Source organism: Hippopotamus amphibius, chromosome 7 (genome assembly GCF_030028045.1).
Source record: "Hippopotamus amphibius kiboko isolate mHipAmp2 chromosome 7, mHipAmp2.hap2, whole genome shotgun sequence".
NCBI classification, from domain to species: Eukaryota; Metazoa; Chordata; class Mammalia; order Artiodactyla; family Hippopotamidae; genus Hippopotamus; species Hippopotamus amphibius.
Window position 1 is genome coordinate 6,430,908 of NC_080192.1, and position 23,761 is coordinate 6,454,668.

General features: G+C 44.6%; 1 protein-coding gene across 1 annotated transcript in view; it reads left to right on the forward strand.

Annotated features, from left to right (window-relative positions):
* ARFGAP3 (ADP ribosylation factor GTPase activating protein 3) overlaps positions 1-23,761 on the forward strand; it is a 59,351-nt gene that overhangs the window by 33,991 nt on the left and 1,599 nt on the right. The window contains exons 10-15 of the mRNA XM_057742294.1: positions 650-778; positions 1,674-1,796; positions 7,911-8,042; positions 17,737-17,860; positions 18,874-18,964; positions 22,937-23,058. Coding sequence (XP_057598277.1) covers positions 650-778; positions 1,674-1,796; positions 7,911-8,042; positions 17,737-17,860; positions 18,874-18,964; positions 22,937-23,058 — 721 coding nt within the window. The remainder of the gene's footprint in view (positions 1-649; positions 779-1,673; positions 1,797-7,910; positions 8,043-17,736; positions 17,861-18,873; positions 18,965-22,936; positions 23,059-23,761) is intronic.

Consider the following 23,761-nt stretch of genomic DNA (forward strand, 5'->3'; position numbering starts at 1 on the left):
TTATTGTTTTCTCTGAATATATGCCCAGGAGTAGGGTTGCTGGGGACTACTCCATTTTAAAAGCTCTCAGAGCCTGGTTACATGAAGAGACGTACGGGAAATTTTCTTGTAAACTGAAGAACCCTTTTACATTGAAGTAATCCCTTCTTAATTTATCTATTTGTTAAGTCAAATTTATATATGCATATAAACATATGTGTATGTTATCTTAAGTCGAATTTATATATATATGTATATAAATATATGTATATTTTATCTTAAACCAGAGCAAACCAATGAGACTAATCTCATACTTTTGATATGTAATGTGCAAGTATAATAAAATTTTAATCCAAGTGAGAAATTCTGCTTTTTACTATCCTTTATAGAATAATTTCAGTGTACATTGTTATGACATATTATGATATGATACTAAGTAATGTAAACTAGAACAGTAATGTAGGTTCAGCAGCAACCAAAAAGTAGCTTTTTCTTGAGTATATACTCAAAAGAGACCTTTAGCAAAAAATGCCTACTTGCCTTCATAATCATTAATTACGGAAAGACACACAAAGCTAAAAGTATGAGTAACATGTTTAATGTTCTTAGTATTTTAACTGAAGAACACAGATTTAAAGCTAAATTACGGAGCATCTGGTTTTTCTGGCAGTGTGTCATCATTACGATTAGCCTATAAAGACCTTGAAATTCAAATGAAGAAAGATGAAAAGATGAACATGAGTGGCAAGAAAAAGGCAGAATCAGAAAGACTTGGCATGGGATTTGGAAATTGCAGAAGGTATGTAAGACTCTGCTTTCTTGGATATCAGAATTTAAGCTAGTCTGCTAATCATGAATGGATTTTTCCTCGTTAATCTCAACTTTAGAAATGTTTTCTCGTTAATCACTTTCTTCAGTTGTTTTGCTTTGCCCTAATATAGTCAGCCCTCAGCCCTGTGTATCCACGGGTTCTGCATTTGCAGATTCAACCAACTAGGGATTGAAAATATTTGGTGGGGGGGCATTCCAGAAAGTTCCAAAAAGCAAAACTTGAATTTGCTGCGCATACCACGCTTAAGGACAACTATTTACGTAGTACTTACATTGTATTTGTAACTATTTATGTAGCATTTACATTGTATTAGACATTGTTAGTAATTTAGAGAAGATTTAAAGTACAGAGGAGCACTGTGGATTTTTTTATCTGCTGGGATCCTGGAACCAACCCCCCTCAGGTACCAAGGGACAGCTGTGTTCACTATACCATGAAAAATTCCAAATTTGATTCTTAGATGAAAGGAAATAGGTCTGCCTTGTCATTAAGTGGGTGCCGTAAACATAACTGGTATATGTGACTATTTTGTGTAATTAGTTACAGTCCTCACTAAGGTCCAGTATTTTTCAATGCTTAAAACCAAAACAATTTTTTTTTATTGCTCATGTTTTTAACCCCACTAATAAGTATATTTTTGTTGAGAGTATAAATTAAAACATTCATGGGAATTCCCTGGTAGTCCAGAAGTTAGGACTCCGCACTTCTACTGCTAGGGGCCCAGGTCCGATCCCTGGTCAGGGAACTAAGATCCCACAAGCTGAACAGCAAGGCCAAAAAAAAAAAATTCACTCTTTGGTGAACACGAGTGTCTTCATGAAATAATATTATTCTTTTCCATTTTATTCTCTATTTTCTCAAGTGGTATTTCACATTCAGTGACTTCAGATATGCAGACCATTGAACAGGAAACACCAATCACAGCAAAACCAAGAAAAAAGTATAGTGATGACAGTGATGACTCGTATTTTACTTCCAGCTCAAGGTAATCTGTTAAAAATCACCCTTAACGTGTTGTTTTGAAAAGCAGTGATTGCTAGGACTTGCTAGTTTACTTACATTAGGAACAAATACAAGTTTACTTCGTCGTTTTTAAAAGCTTTGGCTGGAGTCAAGGATGTCCTTTGGAAAAAATTGGGGTAAGCTTCTTTAGTGGACAATGTTTGCTAATATTGAGATGTTTGATGATAAAATCAGCAACCTGGAGTGGGGTGGGAAAGTTTATCTAAAATGTGAAACTGGAGAAATATGCAAAACCCAAAAGGTATATGTTAAGTTGTTTAGTCTTATTCCAACAGTTGGAATATTTCACAGCTGCACCTTCAGCAGATTCTTTTGTTTTCAGAATACCAGCTTCTGGAGTCTCCAGTTGGCAGGATAGAATATTAAATAAAATGCTGTTTGTGTGTATATATTTATGAATGAAGAACACTGTCACTGTCTGCGGGTGAGCGGGGGGCAGGTCCCAGGATAAAACCTAGGTCCCGTCCTTCAGCACTCACTGTCCGACAGGGACGAGTCGCCTGACTCCTGTGTGAAGCTGACCGTGCGGAGGCCATGGTTCAGGTTCAAGCTGCCTGCAGAGGCCGAGAGCAAGTTTAACTTGAATCCACTCACTCTGTGCAGTTCCTCCAAGGAACTGGGATATCAGGAGGTGGACACCAGCTGGGAAGCTAGGCGGCCTGAATTTGAATCCCGGCCATGCCACTTAATGACTGTGTGACCTTGGCCAAGCTGTTCAACCTCTCTGTGCTACAGCTTCTTCATCTGTAACTTAGGGACACCAGCAGTATCAACCCCTCAGGGTGTATGAGGGTTAAATGAGTTAATACATACAGAGCATTGGGAATAGTGCTTGACTATTATTCATGTCATATTTAGCTGTTATTATATAGCAACTCAGCTCAAGAGACATGTGACTCAGTCTAAAAGTTTAATTACTATTGTTAGATACTTAAATTGATCGCATTGAGGCCCACCTTAAAGTTTGGAGTTTGAGAAAATTGAATGTGTTCCTGTCAGTAATGGGCGGTCCTCATAAGGAGACACTGTCACTGATGTCTCAAAGTGTGCTACTGTTGTCTGGCAGTTACACAGGCCAGAAGCATTTTCATATACCTAACAGACAGAAATATATGTTAACTAGTTAGTTAGAATCTAATCCTGAAATTCTATATTATCCTATCAAAGTTCATAGGTTAGGAATTGTAATACAGAGAACTGTCTTTTTTTTTTTTTTTTAAGTTTTTTTAAATTTATTTTTGGCTGCATTGAGTCTTCGTTGCTATGTGTGGTGGGCTTTTTCTCTAGTTGTGGAGAGCAGGGGCTACTCTTCCTTGCGGTACTTGGGCTTCTCATTGCGGTGGCTTCTCTTGTTGTGGAGCACGGGCTCTAGGCCTGCTTCAGTAGTTGCGGCACATGGGCTCAATAGTTGTGGCTCGCGGGCTTTAGAGCACAGGCTCAGTAGCTGTGGCACACGGGCATAGTTGCTCCGCAGCGTGTGGGATCTTCCCAGACCAGGGCTCAAACCCGTGTCCCCTGCATTGGCAGGCGGATTCTTAACCATTGCGCCACCAGGGAAGTCCCCAGAGAACTATCTTTAAATCATTCTCCTACCATAGCTTCAAATTAGTTCAAGTCCAGATATTTTACCCAAAAAAAGTTAGTAGTTTAGAGGTGCTTCCTGTCAGTGCTTTCAGAGACAGGGATGGTTTGATGTTTGCCTCTCGTGAGTGGCCTGCATAACATAGCTGGTTTCAGGTTGCTTAGAGGTAACTCCCAAATCATGCCTTTTAAAGTATTTAAATACATTTTCTAGGGACTTCCCTGGTGTCCAGTAGTTAGGACTCCACGCTTTCACTGCCAGGCGCTCAGGTTCAGTTCCTCGTTGGGAAACTAAGATCCTGCAAGCCACCGAGATGCGGCCAAAAAAAAAAAGTACATTTTCTACAAAATGAAATTAAATGTCTAACTTGATTTGAAGGCTGCATGCGAGTCAGGTCACGTCAAATGTGCGCACTAGATGAGAGGATGTGTGTGGGTCGAGGAAACTCCCGGTGGTACAGGGTCTACACTCACCCACTTGGCTTCTCCACAAAGCCTCTTTGATTATTTCACTGCGCAGTACAACTCCTGCAGAGGAGAGCATGGGGCAGTAAAGGCAGTAGGTTTCCAGCTCCCTCAGTGGTGCCGCTTGATCACAGGATTGAAAGGAGAGGCGGCTGCGAGTGAGGATGGGCCCTGGGAAGCAGATGGGGGGCCTCTTCCGCTCCAGGCCACCGCCGGGCTCCTGCAGGGCTTCCCTCTGCCCGTTGGGAGCTTCAGGAGGCCTGTTGGTCTCTGTCTTCAAAGGCTTAGTCAAAAGCGTTCGTCCTAAAGACCTCCATTGCTACGAAACAGTTATTTATGGTTTGAGACCGGGGAGCAGATGGTTTTTTTATATTGGCCACACTTGCTGGAGTCCTGCCAGAGGCCTTGGGGTGTTTTTTAGCGTCACCTGCAGGGTGTCTGGTGGGAACGTAAGTGCCTCTGCTGGTCCTCCTTGGTTGTAACCACTGTTGGTAGAACAATACTTAATTTGGCAAATGAAGTCAAATAAACATGGACTCTCAGAAAGCAGGCATATTCCATGAAGAGCTCTCATCGCTTCCAAATTATTCATCAGCCCATTAGAACTTGAATGTTATGAATTATGAAAGAGTGCTATTTCTATTAAAAATAAGACCAACTGTATCTTGGGGCTTTTTTTTTTTTTTCTGAGTTCCATTATTTCCAGGATATAAACAATATAATTATATATTGAGTACCAGATAATGAAACTAGAACAATTTGTTCAGCCCTATAAAGCCAGTGTGGCCTTCACTGGAATAGACAGTTGTCTACAGCTGTAAACCAGATATGTGACATCAGGGTGTTCTTATCAAGGGACTGTAAGGAATGTTCTCAGGGTTGGGTGAAGACAGACTGGGAGCGGGGAAGATAAAAGTGAAAAGCATTAAGAACAAAGATCTACATAGAAATCAAAACGTTAGAAAGTCAATAAAGATTTGGAGATCCGGGGCGGCTGTTGTGTTTCTGAGGAAAGGCAGGTGTCCCACAGCCATTGGTGGCTGTCATCACCCCATCCTCCCCGCCACATCTGGAGGCCCTCCCGCACTGTGTACACCGTTTCGGAGCACAGGGGACCTCACTGGTGAACCGTGAGAAGGGCCCCCACCCCGTCTTCCCTGCCCTCCCTGCCCCCACCTCCTCCGCAGCTCAGAGAACACGGCATAACAGGCTCTTGCTTAGCTCTTGCTAATCAGTAAGACCCTCGCAGAATGGCTTTCTCTCTCCTTCTGATTTTTTTTTAATTGACTGCATTGGGTCATCATTGCTGCGTGCAGGCTTTCTCTACTTGCTGCGAGTGGGGGCTACTCTTCGTTGAGGTGTGCGGGCTTCTCAGTGCAGTGGCTTCTCTTGTTGCAGAGCACGGGCTCTAGGCGTGTGGGCTTCATTAGTTGTGGTACATGGGCTCAATAGTTGTGGCTCGCAGGATCTAGAGCACAGGCTCAGTAGTTGTGGTGCACGGGCTTAGTTGCTCCATGGCATGGTGGGATCTTCCTGGGGCAGGGATCGAACCTGTGTCCCCTGCAAATGGCAGGAGGATTCTTAACCAGTGCGCCACCAGGGAAATCCTCCTTCTGATTTTTGAATTGTCCAGTCATTAAAAAAACAAAACAAAACTGATGCCCCTACCCCTATGTTCCAGGGTAAGCACTTCAGCTTATGTGAATGAAGAATGTTTCCTTAAAGTGATACTAAATTAGAAAAATCCTGAGTCCCAGTCCTTCCGAGTTGTGAAGGGCCTGGAAGTTCCATGCTCCCCTGTCCAGTACTCACCCCCACCCCCTCCCCAGAGCCCTCCAGAGGACCATGCACCCCCCCCACCCCCTGCACTCCTCCTCCCCCCTCCTCAGGGCAGCTCCTAACATGTCTCCCTGGGTTTCTGAGCTCAGGCCCGCCAGCCAGCCCCATAGGGCAGGGTCTGAGTACAACTCCTTGCCTGGTGTCTTCACCCAGTAAGTGCCTGACCCCTCACAGGCACTTATTTAGTAGTTTTAAAATTCCTCGTTGAATCAGTCTTGATTCTTTCACTTGGACCCTTACAAATATGGCCCTCAGGTATTTGAAGATAACTTTCCAGGACAACATACGGGCTGCATGTTTCAAAGCTTCCTTCTCAGACGTGACTTCAGGCCTCTTCGCTGTTCCAGTCTCTTCTCTGAAGTGGGGTTGGTGGTGTCCGTTCCTCCAAGCAGAGCCCATGGCTCAGGGCTCATCGGCTGATCAGCCACAGGGAGAGCCTGGTCAGTTTCTAGCTGAAATCCAGACACGCTCTGAACACTGCGTGTTTCTCTTCTTGGGGAGAGAAGGCTAGCGTAACAAGGTTTGTTCTTAATGACTTGCTTGCCAGAGAATGCAGAAACCACATTTGGAAATTCTGCTTTTTTCCTGTCATTCATATGAAGTCATACCATCTGCTTTAAACAGCAGGTTTATCCCCCTCCTTTTTTTGTTGTTTTTTTTTTTCCTTCGAGAAACTAAGAGTATATTCAGTCTTCTCCCCCGCCCCCCATCTTAGCTCATCTTTGAACTCTTTGTGCCCTTGGGGCTTGGCGGGCACCTTGTTTCCTTGTGCTTCTTTCTTACTCTCTGCAGAAGTCTTGGTGATATTTTTGAAGTCTCTGTGTCCTCTTCCATCATCCTTCCTTTCCTAAGCCCTGGAATCTGCGTCTCTCTTCTGAACCTCTTGAACCACCTCTATAAGGTGGTTATAGAGGCGCATGTCTGACTAGGCTTTTGTCTGTCCTGAGCAGTCATGAATTCTGAGGTGGCACGTCCACCTCACCTATCAGTCTCTGTCCTGTTCCAGGCAAACCCTGCTGCTCTTGGTCAGAGATTTTTCTCCCACCACACAGGACCAAAAGCTGTCACTGAGTTCTGCTCAGTGATGCTCAGCTAATGAAAGCATAAACCCACCTGGAAGGCCAGCGTCTCTCCCGAGATGCTTACAGACCAAGTTCTCGTCAAGCTCCAGACTGAAAGAGCACCTACAGATGGTCCAGTGATGAGCAATCGTAGCTCCGCATCTGACTCCAGGAGGAGGCTGACTAGCATCACTCACACTACTGTTAGGAGTGGTGCCTTATACCGTGGTAACTTGGCAGGACCGCCAACAAGGAGGTCCGCGGATGGGGTCAGTTCTCCAGGCCCGAGACATTATTTGTGACTAACTTATAGTGGGGTAACACTCAAAGATACGGTATGCTGTTGGGATGGGCTAGGTTATGCTGCAGCGGTAAATACTCCCCCCAAATCTTTTTTTTTTTTTAGTAAATTTTTTTTTAACATTTAATTAATTAATTTATTTTTGGCTGTGTTGGGTCTTTGTTGCTGTGCACGGGCTCTCTCTGTGGCAAGTGGGCCTACTCTTTGTTGCGGTGTGCAGGCTTCTCATTGCGGTGGCTTCTCTTGGTGCAGAGCACAGGCTCTAGGCACATGGGCTTCAGTAGTTGTGGCACGTGGGCTTCAGTAGTTGTGGCTCGCAGGCTCTAGAGCACAGGCTCAGTAGTTGTGGTGAACAGGCTTGATTGCTCCACGGTATGTGGGATCTTCCCAGACCAGGGATTGAACCCGTGTCCCTTGCATTGGCAGGCGAATTCTTAACCACTGCGCCACCAGGGAAGTCCCTCACCCCCAATCTTAACGGAATAACACAATAGTGATTTCTTGTTCACTAAAGTCAGCTGAGGGTACAGGTGATTATTCAGATTACCTGTCCTTCTGGTGGCACCTTGATTGTCCAGGTGGGTGGTGGTTTCACCTGCCTGAGGCTGCAACACCTGGAAAACATGACCTCTTCCATGCGGTGAGGGAAGAGAGGACTGGGCACTTGAAAGGCCTTGGAAATGACTCACCTGTCTGCTCCTGTTGCACTGGCCAGATCACATGCTGCCCCCAACTCCCAGGGGGTTGGGAAGTGCAGTCCCCGAGTACCAGCTGTGAGTGGACATCAGTAAGGTCCTCCAGAGTCACTGTTCTGCTCTCTCTCATACAGGTACTTTGATGAGCCAATGGAGTTAAGAAGCAGTTCTTTTTCTAGCTGGGATGACAGTTCAGATTCCTATTGGAAAAAAGAGACCATCAAAGACACTGACACAATTCTGAAAACCACAGGCTACACAGACAGGTATGAACACCAGAGCAGTGGGATTGTACATAGTGACTCCATGCATCTCTAGGGAAATCCTCTAACACTAGTAAATGATTTTGTTGTACTATTGCAGGAATATTCTTTGTATCCTGGTCTGTATTCTGACCTTACGGTTTTGCCTTTCCCAGAATGTCGTACAATTGGAGTCATGCAGTAACTGGCCTTGTTAGTCGGGAGTCTTTGACGTTTCATGGTGTACTTGAGACTCATTCATGTTGCTGTGTTCGTCCCTCTTTATTGTTGAGTCTGTTTGTCCATTTACCTGTCGAAGAATTGTCTCCATTTTTTGGTGATTATGAACAAAGGACTGTGTAACGTATCTTCCAAACCAGGGATCTGTTGAGAGTGCAGGGGGACAGTACTAGTACGTTGGGGCAACAAGTATGACCTGGGATTGTCCTCGGTGACTGGAATATACCGTCATCCTACTCACTTTGTATCCTGCGTAATGTGGAGCAGTGTCTTCGGTGCATTACAACGGGTTCAGTATTCACGAGTGGATCCGTGGAACTGAGGAGTAAAATAGCAGGCCTACTTTAAATAGCAAAATTCCTTCAAGTGTTGTGTGGTTTGGGTAGTTATTCATTTTTCTAATTAGAATTTTCAGGTTTTTTAAAGTGGCGTAAAGTCCTTTTACAAAATTATTGCTATTGGCTTTTTAAAAAGTAAAATGGCATGTGCTTACATTACAAATGAGAAATGCATTTGCCTTACTTCAAATTATTTTAACCTGTTTTGGCTGTTTTTGTTCTTTGTACTGAGAACACTTAAGCTCTCCTCTCCTCCCACAGTTCAGGTCACAGTACAGGAGCACTGATTGCAGTTGCCACGCTGTACGTTAGGTCCCCAGAGCTTATTCATCTCAGGAATGAAAGCTTGTTCCCTGGGACCAGCATCTGCCTGTTTCCCCCACCTCCCTGGGAACCACTATTCTGCTCTCTGTTTCTTTGAGTTCAACTTCAGTTTTAGATTCTACATACAAGTGAGGACATACAGTATTTGTCTTTCTCTGTCTGATTTCATGTAATATAATGTCCTCCAGGTTCATCCATGTTGTCACAAAGGGCAGAATTTTCTTCTTTTTTACAGCAGAACATTATCCCATTGTATATTATATATCACATTTTCTTTATCCATTCACCAACTGATGGGTACGTAAGCTGCTCCCTCATCTCGGCTGTGGTGAATAAGGCAGCTGTGCACATGGGGCTGCAGAGGTCGCCCCGTGATGCTGCTTCTGTCTCCTTCAGATACACGCCCAGAAGTGGGCTCATGTGGTAGTTCTATTTTTAATTTTTTTTATGAACTTTCATACTGTTTTCCATGTGGCTGGACTAATTTCCATTCCCACCAGTGTGGTATACAAAGCTTCCCTTTTCTCTAATCCTCACGGTTATCTCATGTCTTCTTGGTAACAGCCGTTCTAGCAGGTGTGAGGTGATATCTCATTGTGGTTTTGATTTCTGTTTCCCTGATGATTAGCGATGTTGAGAACCTTTTCATATACCTGTTGGCCTTAAACGTCCCTCTTAGTACTGCTTTTGCTGTATCCCATAAGTGTTTCCTTTTTTGTTTTAAGATATCCTTTTTTTCCTTCTTTTTTTAATTGAAGTATAGTTGATTTACAATGTTGTGTTAGTTGCTGGTGCACAGCAAAGTGATTCAGTTTTATATCTATATATGCGTATCTATATATATATAATATACATGCACACAACTGAATATGTAAAAATATATACATTTATTCTTTTCAGATCCTTTTCCATTATAGGTTATTATAAGGTATTGAATATAGTTCCCTGTGCTGTATAGTAGAACTGTGTTGTTTATTTTATATATAGTAGTGTGTATCTGTTAATACCAGACTCCTGATTTACCCTTTCCCCCACCTTTCCCCTTTGGTAACCTTAAATTTTGTTTTCTATATCTGTGAGTCTGTTGCTGTTTTATAAATAAGTTCATTTGTACCATTTTTTTAGATTCCACATATACGCAATATGTGATATTTGTCTTTCTCTGACTTATTCCACTTAGTATGATAATCTCCAGGTCCAGCCATGTTGCTGCAAATGGCATTATTTCATTCTTTTTTATGGCTGAATAATATTCCATTATATATATTTATATACACACACACACACACACACACACATACATATATGTATCTATCTCACAACTTTTTATATATATACATATAAAACACAATTTCTTTATCCATTCATCTGCTGATGGACATTAGATGGCTTCCATGTCTTGGGTGTTGTAAATAGTGCTGCTGTGGATACTGGGATGCATGTATCTTTTCAAATTAGAGGTTTTCTCTTTTCTGTATATATGCCCAAGAATGGGATTGCTAGATGATATGGTGGTTCTCTGTTTAGATTTTGTTTGTTTGTTTTATGTTATTTTGTTTTTTACTTTTTGGCCACACCATGTGGCATGTGGGATCCTAGTTCCCCAACCAGGGATCAAACCCATACCCTCTGCATTGGAAGTGCAGAATCTTAACCACTGGACCACCAGGGAAGTTCCTAGTTTTAGTTTTTTAAGGAACCTCCATACTGTTCTCCATAGTGGCTGCACCAACTTATCTTCCTACCAACAGTGTAGGAGGGTCACCTTTCTCCACACCCTCTCCACCATTTATTACTTGTAGACTTTTTGATGATAGCCATTCTGACCAGTGTGAAGTGATATCTCATCCTAGTTTTGAGTTGCATTTCTCTAATAATTAGTGATGTTGAGGATCTTTTCATGTGCCTGTAGGCCATTTGTATGTCTTCTTTGGAGAAATGTCTAGTTGGATGTTCTGCCCATGTGACTGCGTTGTTTGTTTGCTTTTGATATTGAGCTGTAGGAGCTGTTTGTATATTTTGGAAATTAAGCCCTTGTTGGTTGCATCATTTGTAAATATTTTCTCCCAGTCCATAGGTTGTCTTTTCATTTTGTTTATGGTTTCCTTTGCTGTGCAAAAGCTTATAAGTTTGATTAGTTCCCATTTGTTTATTTTTGCTTCTATTTCTTTTGTCTTGGGAGACTGACCTAAGAAAACATTTGTACAATTTATGTCAGAGAATATTTTGCCTATGTTCTCTTCTAGGAGTTTTATGGTGTCATGTCTTATATTTAAGTCTTTAAGCCATTTTGAGTTTATTTTTGTGTATGGTGTGAGGGTGTGTTCTAACTTCAATGATTTACATGCGGCCGTCCAGTTTCCCAACACTATCTGCTGAAGAGACAGTCTTTTCTCCATTGTATGTTCTCCATTGTATGTATCTCCTTTGTCGAAGATTGTGTTTTAAGATATCCTCTGATTTCCCTTTTGATTTCTTCTTTGACCCATTGATTGTTCAGGAGTGTGTTGTTTAATTTCCACGTATATGTGAATTTTTCACTTTTCCTCCTGTTATTGATTTCTACTTTCATACTATTGTGGTTGGAAAAGATACTTAATATAATTTCAACCGTCTTAAATTTGTTAAGACCTGCATATGATTCAGATTTGTTTGTGACCTAGCATATGATTTATCCTGGGGAACGTTCTCTGTGTGCTTGAGAATGTGTGTTCTGCTGCTATTGGATGGAATGTCCTGAATATGTCTTTTGGTCCATTTGGTTCAAGTCCAGTTTTCCTTATTGATTTTCTGGCTGGATGATCTGTCCATTGTTGAAAGTGGGATATTAAAATCCCCTATTATTATTGCAGTACTGTCTATTTCTCCCCTTAGATCTGTTAATATTTGCTTATTATATTTAGGTGTTCCTATGTTGGATGCATAAATATTTACAATTGTTATATACTGTTGATGAATTGACCCTTTAATCATTCTGTAATGACCTTTGTCTCTTGTTACAGTTTGTGACCTAAAGTCCGTTTTGTCTGATATAAGTATGGCTATCCCTGCTCTCTTTTGGTTTCTATTTACATGGAGTATCTTTTTCCATCTCTTTACTTTCAGCCTATGTCCCTAAAGCTGAAGTGAGTCTCTTATAGGCAGTATGTAGTTGTATCTTGTTTTGTTTTGTTATCCATTCAGACACTCTGTGTCTTTTGATTGGAGAATTTAATCTATTTACATTTAAAGTAATTGTTGATAGTTAAGGATATACTATTGCCATCTCATTAATTGTTTTCTGGCTGTTTCGCAGTTCTTCTATTCCTTTCTTCCTCTCTTACTGTCTTCCTTTTTTTAATAGATATTTATTTATTTATTTATTTATTTATTTATTTATTGGCTGTGCTGGGTCTTCATTGCTGTGCACAGGCTTTCTCTAGTGGTGGCGAGCACTACTCATTGTTGCGGTATGTGTGCTTCTCATTGCGGTGGCTTTTCTTGTTGTGGAGCATGGACTCAATAGTTGTGGCTTGCAGGCTCTAGAGCACAGGGTCAGTAGTTGTGGCACATGAGCTTAGTTGCTTCGCAGCATGTGGTATCTTCCCAGACCAGGGATCGAATTCGAGTCCCCTGCATTGGCAGGTGGATTCTTTTTTTTTTTTTTTTTTAATGGGATCTTCCTGGAGCAGGGATCGAACCCATGTCCCCTGCACTGGCAGGCGGATTCTAACCACTGCGCAACCTAGGAAGCCCTGGCAGGTGGATTCTTAATCACTGCACCACCAGGGAAGTCCCTGTCTTCCTTTGTGATTTGATGATTTTCCATACTGGTATGTTTTAATTCCGTACTCTTTATCTTTTGTGTTTATACAATAGGTTTTTGCTTTGTGATTACCAAGAGGCTTACATAAAACATTTTATAGTTATAGCAGTCTATTTTAAGCTGATAACAGTTTTACTTAGATTGCATACAAAGTCTCTACTCTTTTACTCTCCTTCCCTACATTTTATGTTTTGATGTCATAATTTATATCTTTTTATATTGTGTATCCACTAATGAATTATTGGAGCCACAGTTATTTTTACCACTTTTGCCTTTTAACCTTTATACTAGAGTTAAGTAATTTACACACCACTGTTACAGTATTAGAGTGTTCTGAATTTCACTGTATACTTACCTTTACCAGTGAGTTTTATACTTTTATTTGTTTTCATGTTACTAATTAGCATCCTTTCATTTTATCTTGAAGAACTCCTAGCATTTCTTGTAAGAGAAGTCTGGTGGCTGGCAATTGCTTTTTGTTTTTCCAGCACTTTGAGTATATTATCCCCATATCTTCTGGCCTGAAAGGTTTCTGCAGAGAAATCTGCTTATAGCCTTGCAGGGCATCCATTTTATAGAATGAGTTTCTTTCTCTTGCTGCTATCAAAATTCTCTCCTTGTCTTTGATTTTTGGCAGTTTTATTATATGTGTCTCAATGAGGCCTCGTTTGGGTTGAATCTGTTTGGGGACCTATGAGCTTCATGTACCTGGATATCCATATCTCTCTTCAGATTTGGGAAGTTTTTAGCTATTACTTCTTTAAAATAAGATTTCCTCCCCTTTCTTCCTCTCTTCTCCTTCTGGGACTCTCATAACACATGAATTGTTTTCTTGATGGTGTCCCATAATTCACACAGGCTTCTTCACTCTTTTTCTTTTTTCTCTTCTGACTGGATAACTTCAAATGTGTTGTCTTCGAGTTCACAGATGCTTTCTTCTGCTTGATTAAGTCTGTTGTTTATATGTTCTATTGCATCTTTTCATTTCTCCATTGTATGCTTTATGATTTCTATTTCTGTGTTGGACTCCTCATTTCATCTGTGTATTATTTCTATCTGTGTTTTATTGAGCTGTCTATCTGTGCTCTTGTAGGTTGAGGGGCTTCCTTAAGACAATTATTCTGAATTCTTTGTCAGGCAATTCTTTGGGGTCAGTTACTGGAAATTTATTGTTTCCCTTCGTGGTATCATGTTTCCTTGATTTTTCGTGCTCCTTGAGTCTTGTGTTACTGTCTTTGCAGTTGAAGGAGCAATCACCTCCTCCAGTCTTCACTGCCTGGCTTTGGGTGAGAAATACCTTCAGTAGTCTGCCCAGCTAGAGATGCTGAGGCTTCTCAGACCTTTTCTAGGGATGCACTCACTCTGCACTTTTTATTCCTTTTGGGAGAGTGAAGTCTTAAGATGGTAGGTCTTTTCTCAGCCCCACAAAGCAGAGCCAGGTGCTGAGAGCGTCCTGCTTGCTTTCCCTCAGACGATGCCCTAAAATGGTCAAGTTTGTGTGCTTTCTGCCAATCCCACAGTCGGGCTTGCTTTCTGCACATGCTCACTGGCTGCCTGCAAAGGCTTGCACTCACCATCTGCAGGTGCATGTGCAGGAAGCCAGCTGTGGGGTGCGGGGTGCATGGGTGAAGCATGCAGAGCATTGTAGGGCACCCATGGGCCAGTTGGGGGCTTCACAGGCAAAGTGTATCCAGTGGTTTGTGAGCAGACCTTCTGGTGGAGTCCAGGAAGTAATTAGTAGAATCCACATGACTTTGATGAGTTCTGAGCCCTGGCTGCTGTGCTTCCAGCCTCTCCCAGCCCCTAAGCCATGTAGATCACCTCAGTATCCTGGGTGGGACGAGGAAGAAGTAGGCATCCTTGGCAGTGTCTGACAGGTGGTGAAACCAGGCACCCGCTCACCACCCTCTCAGCTTCCCCCATGGGAGAGATTGCAGGCCAAGTGGATCTCGATTTCAGTCTTCTTAAGTTTACCAAGGCTTGATTTCTGACCCCAAATGTGATCTATCCTGGAGAATGTTCCATGTGCACTTGAAAAAAACGTGTAATCTGCTGTTTGGGCCTGTAATGTCCTATAGATATCTATTAAATCTAGCTGGTTTATTGTGTCATTTAAAGCTTGTGTTTCCTTGTTAATTTTCTGTCTGGGTGATCTGTCCACTGGTGTAAGTAGGGTGTTAAAGTCCCCCACTATGATTGTGTTCCTGTCGATTTCCTCTTTCATAGTGGTTAGCATTTGCCTTATGTATTGAGGTGCTCCTGTATTGGATGCATATATATTTATAATTGTTATCTCCTCTTCTTGGATGGATCCCTTGATCTTTATGTAATGTCTTTTCTTGTCTCTTGTAACATTTTTTATTTTAAAGTCTATTTTATCTGATATGAATATCGCTACTCCAGCTTTCTTTTGATTTCCATTTGCATGGAATATCTTTGTCCATCCCCTCACTTTCAGTCTGTATGCGTCCCTAGGTCTGAAGTGAGTCTCTTGGAGACGGCATATATATGGATCTTGTTTTTGTATCCACTCAGCCAGTCTGTGTCTTTTGGTGGGTGCATTTAGTCCATTTACATTCAAGGTAATTCTCGATATGTATGTTCCTAGTACCATTTTCTTAATTGTTTTGTTTTTGTTTCTGTAGGTCCTTTTCTTCTCTAATGTTTCCCACTTAGAGAAGTTCCTTTAGCATTTGTTGTAGGGCTGGTTTGGTGGTGCTGAACTCTCTTAGCTGTTGTTTGTCTGTAAAGCTTTTGATTTCTCCATGGAATCTGAATGAGATCCTTGCTGGGTAGAGTATTCCTGGTTGTAGGTTCTTCCCTTTCATCACTTGAAATATATCATGCCACTCCCTTCTGGCTTGCAGCGTTTCTGCTGAGAAATCAGCTGTTAACCTTACGGGAGTTCCCTTGTATGCTATTTGTCGTTTTTCCCTTGTTGCTTTTAATAACTTTTCTCTGTCTTTAATTTTTGTCAGTTTGGCAACTGTGTGTCTTGGCGTGTTTCTCCTTGGGTTTATCCTGCCTGGGACTCTCTGTGCTTCCTGGACTTGGGCGGCTATTTCCTTTCCCATGTTAGGGAAGTTTTCAACTATAATCTCTTCCAATATTTTCTCGGGTCCTTTCTCTCTCTCTTCTCCTTCTGGGACCCCTATAATGGGAATGTTGGTGCCTTTAACGTTGTCCCAGAGGTCTCTTTGGCTGTCTTCAGTTCTTTTCATTCTTTTTTCTTTATTCTTTTCCACATCAGTGGTTATCACCATTCTGTCTTCCAGGTCACTTATTTGCCCTTCTGCCCCAGTTAATCTGCTATTGGTGCCTTCTAGTGTATTTTTCATTTCAGTTATTGTGTTGCATATCTCTGTTTGTTTGTTCTTTGATTCTTCTAGGTCTTTGGTAAACTTTTCTTATATCTTTTCGATATTTGCACCCAGTCTTTTTTCAAAGTCCTGGATCATCTTTGCCATCATTATTCTGAATTCTTTTTCTGAAAGGGTGCCTCTCTGCTCTTCATTTAGTTGTTTTTCTGGGGTTTTATCTTGTCCCTTCATCTGGTACAAAGTCCTCTGCCTTTTCATTTTCTCTATCCTTCTGTGGCTGTGGTTTTCAATTCCACAGAATGAAATACTGCTGATACTGCTTGATATTGCTGTCTGCCCTCTTGTGGAGAAGCTGTCTAGGAGACTCGTGGGTGCTTCCTGATGGGAGGGACTGATGGTGGGTAGGGCTGGGTGGGCAGAGCTCAGTAAAACTTTAATCTGCTTGTCTGCCAATGGGTGGGGCTGTGTTCCCACCCTGTTGGTTGTTTGGCCTGAAGCTACCTAGCGCTGGAGCTTACAGGCTCTTTGGTGAGGCTAATGGTGGACTCTAGGAGGGCTCACGCCAATGAGCACTTCCCAGAACCCCTGCTGCCCGTGCCCCTGTCCCCTCGGTGAGCCACAACTGTCCCCCACCTCTGCAGGCAACCCTCCAACACCAGCAGGTAGGTCTGGTTCAGTCTCTTATGGGGTCACTGCTCCTTCCCCCGGGTCCTGTTGAGCACACTTTTTTGTGTGCCCTCCAAGAGCGGAGTCTCTGTTTCCCCCAGTCCTGTGGAGGTCCTGCAATCAAATCCCAGTGGCTTTCAAAGTCTGATTCTCTGGGGATTCCTCCTCCCATTGCTGGACCCCCAGGTTGGGAAGCCTGATGTGGGGCTCAGGACCCTCACTTTAGTGGGTGGACTTCTGTGGTATAACTGTTCTCCAGTTTGTGAGTCACCCACCCAGCATTTATGGGATTTGATTTTAATGCGATTGCGCCCCTCCCTACCATCTCATTGTGCTTCTCCTTTGTCTCTGAATGTGGGGTGTCTTTTTTGGTGAGTTCCAGTGTCTTTCTGTGGATGATTGTTCAGCATTTAGTTGTAATTCTGGTGCTCTTGCAAGAGAGAGTGAGCGCACGTCCTCGTACTCTGCCATCTCGAACTGTCTTTTAATTTGATGTCATAATTTTGGTATTTCCAATGAAAAACGTATTTGTGTTCTGTATTTGTGGCTTTGTAAGATGGGGATAAAACTATGAAGAGCAACAGCTTTTATGTCACAGCACCTCCAGCTGGAGATCCTCATTAAGCTCAGTGCAGGGCCTCTTTGTCCGAAACGGAACTATGTTGGAAACCCAGTCATGCTATGTTCAGGACCAGCAGAGGAGAGCTTATTTCCACCCTTATTTCTCTTCCATAAAAGGGCCAGGCCAAGTGGATCTTTCCTGGCACTGAGCAGTGCTGCCTTGGAGGAGGAGTGACATGGGCAAAGTGAAGCTACTCCTCTTACCCTCTTTAATGCATCCAGTCTTGGATTTTTTGGCTCCAACATTGTGCTGGAACCTCTCTGCTGGACTCCTGGACTACCAAGAGGCAGTCTCATCTGTGGGTGATTTTCAAAACCAGTGTTCTCTAGGGGGATAATGGTAGAAAACTCCTATTCCATCATCTTACTGATGTCATTCCTATTTTGGCTGCTTCCAACTGTAGACCTACTGCTCGCCGCAAGCCAGACTGTGAGCCAGTTGAAAATACAGATGAGGCCCAGAAGAAATTTGGCAATATCAAAGCCATTTCCTCAGATATGTACTTTGGAAGACAAGCCAAAGCTGATGTAAGTGTCCAGAGAGTTTCTGTGTAGTCCCCACAGAGCAGGAAGCAAGCAGGGCCATGGGAGGGGTGGGAGGGCATGCTGGAAGGTAAGTGAGAGGGACTCAGGCTGCAAGGGACCCCTGTCCCCAGAATGCTGGGGCAGGACTCAAACCCAGGTCTTTCTGACTTGGCTGCTCCATCTGGAGGAGTGATTGGAAGGTAGGGACAGTGTCTCATATTTCTCTCATTCCTTTCTGAGTGTTTTGAATAGCCATCCATTCAATATCTTCTGAACAAATTTCAGGAAAATTTTGATACACCTGTAATTTACTTAGTAATTTTTTAACCATCGCTAAATGAAGTATCAATATATAGATATGTTTTTTGAGAGTAGATATATTTATTTTCAGAAAAGAGACTACTGCCACTTTTCTCGGAAATGTTAATGAGCTTATCTTAGTGGAGTCTGGCTAAGCAGTAAGACTCAAATGGAAATGGGGAGCTGAACGTTTTCCTTCTAATTGTGAAGCACTAGTGTGCTTACGCAAAACTCTTAGAGATACATGTTATTACCAGGCTTCCTGCACAATACAGAGAATTATTCCCTAAAGTGTGCTGATTTTATTTTGTAGCAGCAGAAACTCTACCAGCATTTGGCGAGTACTTAGAGTTGCCACTTGGCTATTCTCCACCCCCTAAAATCTGCCTTGTTTTAAAGTTGACAACATTCAAGTTCAATTAGGAAATAACATGAGGCTATTGGGAGAGAGCTTCTTGGAGTGGCCTTTCCCGGCAGCTAGGTGAAAGCAGCATCATGACAGATCTTCAATGTCACTGTCACTGTCACTCTGGATTCCCTTCCACTGACCGTCATTGGCCGTGGCGTTGTACATTCATCTGTCTGCTCGTGACCTGCAGAACGCAAGCGTCATGCCGGCCCCCAACCCAGCCTTGATAGCTCCTCAGTTCTTTCCACAAAATCGCTCATGGTTTTTGGAGCCTCATGTTTCCCTTTTTACCCCTGGTCTCCTCTAGTATGAAACCAGGGCTCGGCTAGAGAGGCTGTCGGCAAGTTCCTCCATCAGTTCGGCCGATCTGTTTGAGGAGCAGAGGAAGCAGACGGCAGGTAATGAGGGGACGGGGTGGGCAGGTACACCTGGGCTGCCTGCCGGGTTCAGTTACACAAACCTGAGTCTCATCAGCCTGAGCCAAGGGGCGTCTGTGCTCCTTGAGAGGGGCAGCCCCTGCAGCGCTTTGGCTGCATGGTAAACCTCCTGCCTCAACTGTGCTCGTGTCTTTAAACATTTCTCCAGTTGGAAACTTTAAGTGGAGGCGCTTCTGCTGAGGTCACCTGTGCTGGCCTCTGGTGCACACCTCCCTGGCCACTCTCCAGACCGCCCCACGTCAGGAGCAGCTGTGACGCCAGCCCTTTGCGCACGGATCTCACGCCCGCTCTGTTTGCTCTAAGACTCGTCTTACAGGCTGGTAGCACCACTGCGATGGGGTTTGAGCACAAGTCCCGTCGCTGGGCTGGGCTGCCGCCCCGTCATTGGCAGAGGGTTACAAAGCTTTAAAAAGGCCCCTCCCTGAGTGGTGGGCAGTGCTGTGGGAAAACACAGTGTCTCTTCTGGGTGGCATCTGTGCTGGAGGGTAAACGTGTCCTTCCTATTTTGTTCTTGGAAAAGGACCTGACTTCTGCTGCTTGAGGGGCAGGCAGGTGCAGTCAGGTCACACCCTACCCTGGCCTGTGTATGTTTTTGTAATTCAAGTTACTGGAAGTTTCACTCTGAGACATTGTTAAAAAAATCTTTTGGAGATCAAATGAGCAGCCTTTCCAGTTGTTGAAGGAAGGTCGCGGCCAGCCTGTGTTTACCTTCCTGTCCCTTTTCAGAGAACAAAGGTCCATTAATTTTTTTGGCCCCAGACAAACTCCCATCCTCCCATGACCCTTGTGGTCATAATAGGGCCACCCTGGGATGTGAGGCCACCCAGGGACCCTAGCCCCTCCCCAGCGGCCAGTGTCCTGCTCACAGTGCCTGCCCCCCTCCCCCTCCCTCTTCCCTCCCAAACCCAGATGGTTCAGACCACGATTACCCTCATTCTGCATCTTTCATCAGATGCTCTAAATGCAAGCGTATTGAACAATTCTCATTAAATATTTACTTTTTATTTAGAGTGCATTTCAGCAAAGAGCAAAAGCTGGTTTTAAGAGAGTATTCCATGTTCCTTATCTTAGAATGTTTCCCCATCTGTGAAATATCAGTGCCACTGGGTGCTGGGTAGATCACAGTAACCTTTATAATTTCTTCAGGGTTAAGGGGAAGATAGTTCCAAATTGGAAATGCCTCCTAGTGAAGTAAAATGCCTCCCGGGGGTGTGGTTTAACCGTGGTGTTTCTCGGAGGCCATTCCTTCCCAGGGTCTTGGAGGGAGTGGGTGAGGAACACATGTGGGCACCCACAGCTGGCACGGCATCCATCCCTGTGGTCACTCCGGAGCAGGGTCAGCTGGGGGACAGGGGACTGCCTCAGAGGGAGCCACTTAGCCTCAGAGGGAACCAGATGACAGCAGAGGTAGCTTTGTGAGAGCAGGGTTGGAACAAAAGAAGCTGGAAACCTAGCTTGCCCCTCTGGTGTACTTCTTTCTTAAAAAAAAAAAATATTCTGATCATTTGAGTCTGAACAGGGCCACCCGGGAATGCCAGGGCACTGCGGATGCCCCTGTCTAGGCTCCGCGCATGGTGCCCAGTGTCATGGGTGCTCCTGGCACATTTGCTATCATCCCTGGGTCTCGAGGCTCCCTCAAGGCACCTCGGCCACCCTCTCTCCTCCTGGCTCTGGCCCAGAGTCCAGGTGAAACCGTGCACCTCAGATTGGGACTTGAATCCACATGTGGGGACTGGAACCCGGCCAAAACTCAAGATCTTCCAACTGAGATCACACACCTGGTTTCAGGAGTTAAGCTCAGGTTCTTGATGTCTCGTCACAGAAAGAATTCAGAGAGAGACAAAGTGAGAAGTAAGAAGTTTACTTAGAGGTTTATTTAGAGAGAAACACACCCCACAGAGAGATTGTGGGCCATCTCAGAAGGTGAGAAGGGCGCCAGGGTATGGGGGTTGTCAGTTTCTGTAGGGGTGGGCATTTGATAGGCAAATGAGTGGGCGGAGCATGCCAGCTATTTCAGGAAGGGGCGGGGTTTCCAGGCATTGGGCCACTGCCCACTTTTGGATCCTCATGGTCAGCCTGGGAACCGTCAGAGCGCCAGGAAGTTGACTTGTCTGCCTTCTTGGACCCATCTGGTTCTAATCAGTTTATGTCACGTCCTCAGGCTATGTCATTCTTTCAGAGGTTGTGTCCTGCCCCCCTCTCTCCTGTTTCACAGGAGCCTGGCCGCTGTGGGCCTGTCGGCCGTGGGGCGGGTTTGTGTGGTGATTTGCTGAACGTGGTTGTCACACATCACAGCCGTGTGGTAGTGTCGCCCACCAGGCTCAGTTACACAAACCTGAGTCTTGTCAACCTGAGCAAAGGGGCGTCTGTGCGCCTTGAGAGGGGCAGCCCCTGCAGCGCTTTGGCTGCATGTTAAACCTCCTGCCTCAGCTGTGCTCGTGTCTTTAAACATTTCTCCAGTTGGAAACTTTAAGTGGAGGCGCTTCTGCTGAGGTCACCTCCGCTGACCTCTGGTGCACACCTTCCTGGCCACTCCAGGCCTCCCCACATCAGGAGCAGCTGTGGCGCCGGCCCTTTGCACACGGATCTCGCGCCCACTCCGTTTGCTCTAAGACTCGTCTTACAGGCTGGTAGCACCACTGCGATGGGGTTTGAGCACAAGTCCCGTCGCTGGGCTGGGCTGCCGCCCTGTCATTGGCAGAGGGTTACAAAGCTTTAAAAAGTCACCTGGGGGCAGAGAGGAGAAGCAGCCACATGTGTGGCCCCTCCCTGAGTGGTGGGCACGAAAACACAGTGTCTCTTCTGGGTGGCTTCTGTGCTGGAGGGTAAACGTGTCCCTCCTGTTTTGTTCTTGGAAAGGGACATGGCTTCTACTGCTTGAGGGTCAGGCGGGTGTAGATGGGGCACGTGTGGAGCCGAGGGGTAGCTGGGCGGGCTCCCTGGAGGACCCGCAGGGTTTGGGTTCACTCACAAAGTCTCCGAGCCCCTCCAGCACCTTATTACAGCTGTGTGACAAAAGTGTGCCACAGAAGCCCATTTGTCAGCTCCAGGGATGCCTTTGTGTGTGGTAACTGACGCGCTGCGCCTCTGTTGGTGGCAGTAAGCGGTTGTGCTGAGACAACCAAAACCTAAGCAACAGAAACCCACCTGGCACGGGCCTGGGTAAGGCGAGGCGCCAGCCTCTGCATGGGAGCGCTGGCGAGCGCTTGGCTCTGCTGCAGCAGCAGACGGCGGCGGGAGGCTCACCCATCTGGCCCAGCTCCCTGGGTGAGCCGCCTTCTCTCGCCTGCGACAGGCTTCCTCCTTCCCTCCTTGAGGGGTGAGTGGGAGGGGGACAGTCCTAGTCACAGACAACTGCAGCGGGGCCTTGTCCCCGCCAGTAACCCCAGAGCAAGCAAACCTTTCCCCTCCCTTGGGTATACGGGAATCCCAGGAAGGCTCTGATTGGCCAGGTCTGGGTCACATGCCCACGTGGTTTGAGGGGTGGGGGAGAGACCTCCCACAGAAGAGGAGCGCTTCCACCAAAAGGGGAAGGGATGATGAGCCCAAAAAACCCACGGATGTCCACCCATCTGCCATTTCCTGAGTACTTATCTGTCACGCCTTGTGTTAAGTGCCTGGAAGAAACAGGGGCCCAGAGAGGGTAAGGAGCCTCTCCAAAGGCACACAGCTTGGAAGTGCCAGTGCCAGTATTTGAACTCATGATAGTTCTAAGACCTAGTACTGCATCTTCTCTCACTGAGGGGTCTTGCAGCTGATTCACGGTGGGGCTGGCACTGAAACCCACTGCAGGGTCCTTTTCCCTGAACCACAGCTGCTGCTTGTGGGCAGCCGGAGGGGAGGGGGGCCGAGTTCTCCAAAGCTGTCGGGTCCCTGGGCACTGGCCGTGCCGTGGCTGCGAGAGTACCAAGCCTGCGTCTGCTCTGTGTGCAGGAAGCTACAACCTCACGAGCGTGCTACCCACGGCCCCCGACATGGCCCAGTTCAAGCAGGGCGTGAGATCCGTTGCTGGGAAGCTCTCTGTCTTTGCTAACGGAGTCATGACTTCTATTCAGGTTAGTGAAACGGGATGACATTAACGGAGTTTGATGGTGGGTTCATAGTTTTGAAAATGAGATTTGGACCACTCTTCAACTGCTGGAAAATTAGATTTTATATTATTGATTTATCTGTTTGCTACAATGTAAGCCAGGACGTCATGAAAACCAGAAATTATAATTTCATATTTGTTTAAATTTTCGAATTTATGACTCCAGAGGAATTGTTACAGGAATTGTCATGGTCATTACTGACTTTTTTCCTATATTGGAACAAATGTTAAGAAGAAAAAAAATTACCAATAATCCCACCTCACAGGGAAAACTTCCGTAATATTTTGGTTTATTCTAATTCTAGATTCCTATGCATACTTGTTTAAAATTTTTAAAGGATTATAATGTATACGTGGTTTTATATCCTCTTTTTCTTCGTGATGTTTTGGTGTAAGCACTTCCATATAATTAAAAATTCTTCAGAAACCACATTCTCTTGAGTGAAAATACATGTGATTTATTTAAATATTCCCTGAATTGGGTATTTAGATTGTATTTCAATCTTTTAAATGAGGCAAGGGTGGAACATGCTCGTGTATAACACTTTAAGGTGGGCTCTGATTATACGAAGGCTATTTCGTGAACCTTCTTGCTTACAGTAAGTTATTTTAGGACTCTATTATTAACATAAAACACGGCCGTGGGGAGTAGGACCTAGTCGACGTGG